Consider the following 1,400-nt stretch of genomic DNA (forward strand, 5'->3'; position numbering starts at 1 on the left):
CGGAGGCGGGGTTGGGTAGCGGCGGGACAGGGGGGGTGGCAGGTGAGGGGCGAGCGAGCGAAGGAGACGTCTGGGGCGTTCCGGTAATGCAACGACAACGTGTTGCGTGGGGGCAGACAGGGACTTGGCGCGAGCCTGAGCCAGGTGCTCGCTCTACCCGCCTCCCCTCCCCTCCAGGTCGTTCAAATGGGGCGAATCGGACCCGCTGCCTTATGCCGTGTACGGCCACGCGGTGCTCTCCCATATGGACCTCGTCTACGTCATTGGCGGCAAAGGGAGCGACAGGTGAGGCTCGGGGCCTGGAGTGAGTGCAGCGGCAGGCGGCAGCAGGGTTGCACAGTGGGAAAGGGAGCAGAATCTCCCCGAGGCCGTTTGTCCTGGCTGCCTTGGGAGGCGGCTGGGAGCACCTGGGCCCAGGGAGGGGCGCCTCTGTTTCTGCTGCTTTTCTCTCACTCACTGCCCCCCACCCCACAGGAAGTGCCTGAATAAGATGTGTGTCTATGACCCTAAGAAGTTCGCGTGGAAGGAGCTGGCGCCCATGCAGACTGCCCGATCTCTCTTCGGGGCCACCATCCATGACGGCCGCATTTTTGTGGCTGCCGGGGTCACAGACACAGGGCTGACCAGTTCAGCGGAGGTGTACAGCATCACAGACAACAAGTATGGCTGCCAGCCTCCCTTCTTCCCCGTATCCCCCAGGCAGGACAGCCAGGGACCAAAGGCCTCATTAAAACTGCCTGGCTGTGTGGCTTTGGGCCTATGCCAGCCCTCTCTGTGTCTGTCCCACGGACACCATAGCCCCTGTCTTGGGTCTCTGCGGTTGAGCTCGGACAGCTGCACAGAAATAGCCCCTCTCCTCTGGTCAGTAGTGAAGTGAGCTTCCCCCACAGGGTGGGGCAAGGGTTGTGGCCAGCCTGGTCTGCAGGAGAGAGCTCCCGGCCGTGGGGCAGGAGATGCCAGGTTCCTCATTCAGGGACTCACACCAGGCACTGGCTTGGTGCTAGGGATGTGGCAGTGGTCCGGTCAGGCCGCCTTGCTCTGGGAGGCCCAGAGGAAAACAGCTGGTGGGCCAGTTGGACACAGCCAACAAAAGAGGAGCTGGGGACGGATGCCCCTGGCACAGGAAAGCTGGTGCCAAGGCAGTTAGGAGAAAAAGGCGGGTCCGCTGGTGGAAAGGCCTTTGCTCAGGTTGGATGCAGTGTCGTGGGTGAAGGGTGGGGGAGGGGTACTGGGGCTGGGGAAGCGGCAGGCGGGGCTGAAGGACTTTATCCTGAAGGCAGTGGAAGGGCCCTGAAGGGTTTTAAGCTCACGTCTGTGTTTTACTAAGATGAGGGTGATCCAGGGTGGGTTAGGGGGCAGGTTGGATGGAATGACGGATGGTGAAGGGAAGTGGGAGGCAG

At 62.1% G+C, this 1,400-nt stretch overlaps 1 protein-coding gene across 1 annotated transcript in view; it reads left to right on the forward strand.

The window, feature by feature from the left end:
• The window catches only part of KLHL40 (kelch like family member 40), an 8,675-nt gene that overhangs the window by 2,963 nt on the left and 4,312 nt on the right, over nt 1-1,400 (forward strand). The window contains exons 3-4 of the mRNA XM_006914825.2: nt 178-285; nt 475-660. Coding sequence (XP_006914887.1) covers nt 178-285; nt 475-660 — 294 coding nt within the window. The remainder of the gene's footprint in view (nt 1-177; nt 286-474; nt 661-1,400) is intronic.

Source organism: Pteropus alecto, unplaced genomic scaffold, assembly GCF_000325575.1.
Source record: "Pteropus alecto unplaced genomic scaffold, ASM32557v1 scaffold156, whole genome shotgun sequence".
Taxonomy (NCBI): Eukaryota; Metazoa; Chordata; class Mammalia; order Chiroptera; family Pteropodidae; genus Pteropus; species Pteropus alecto.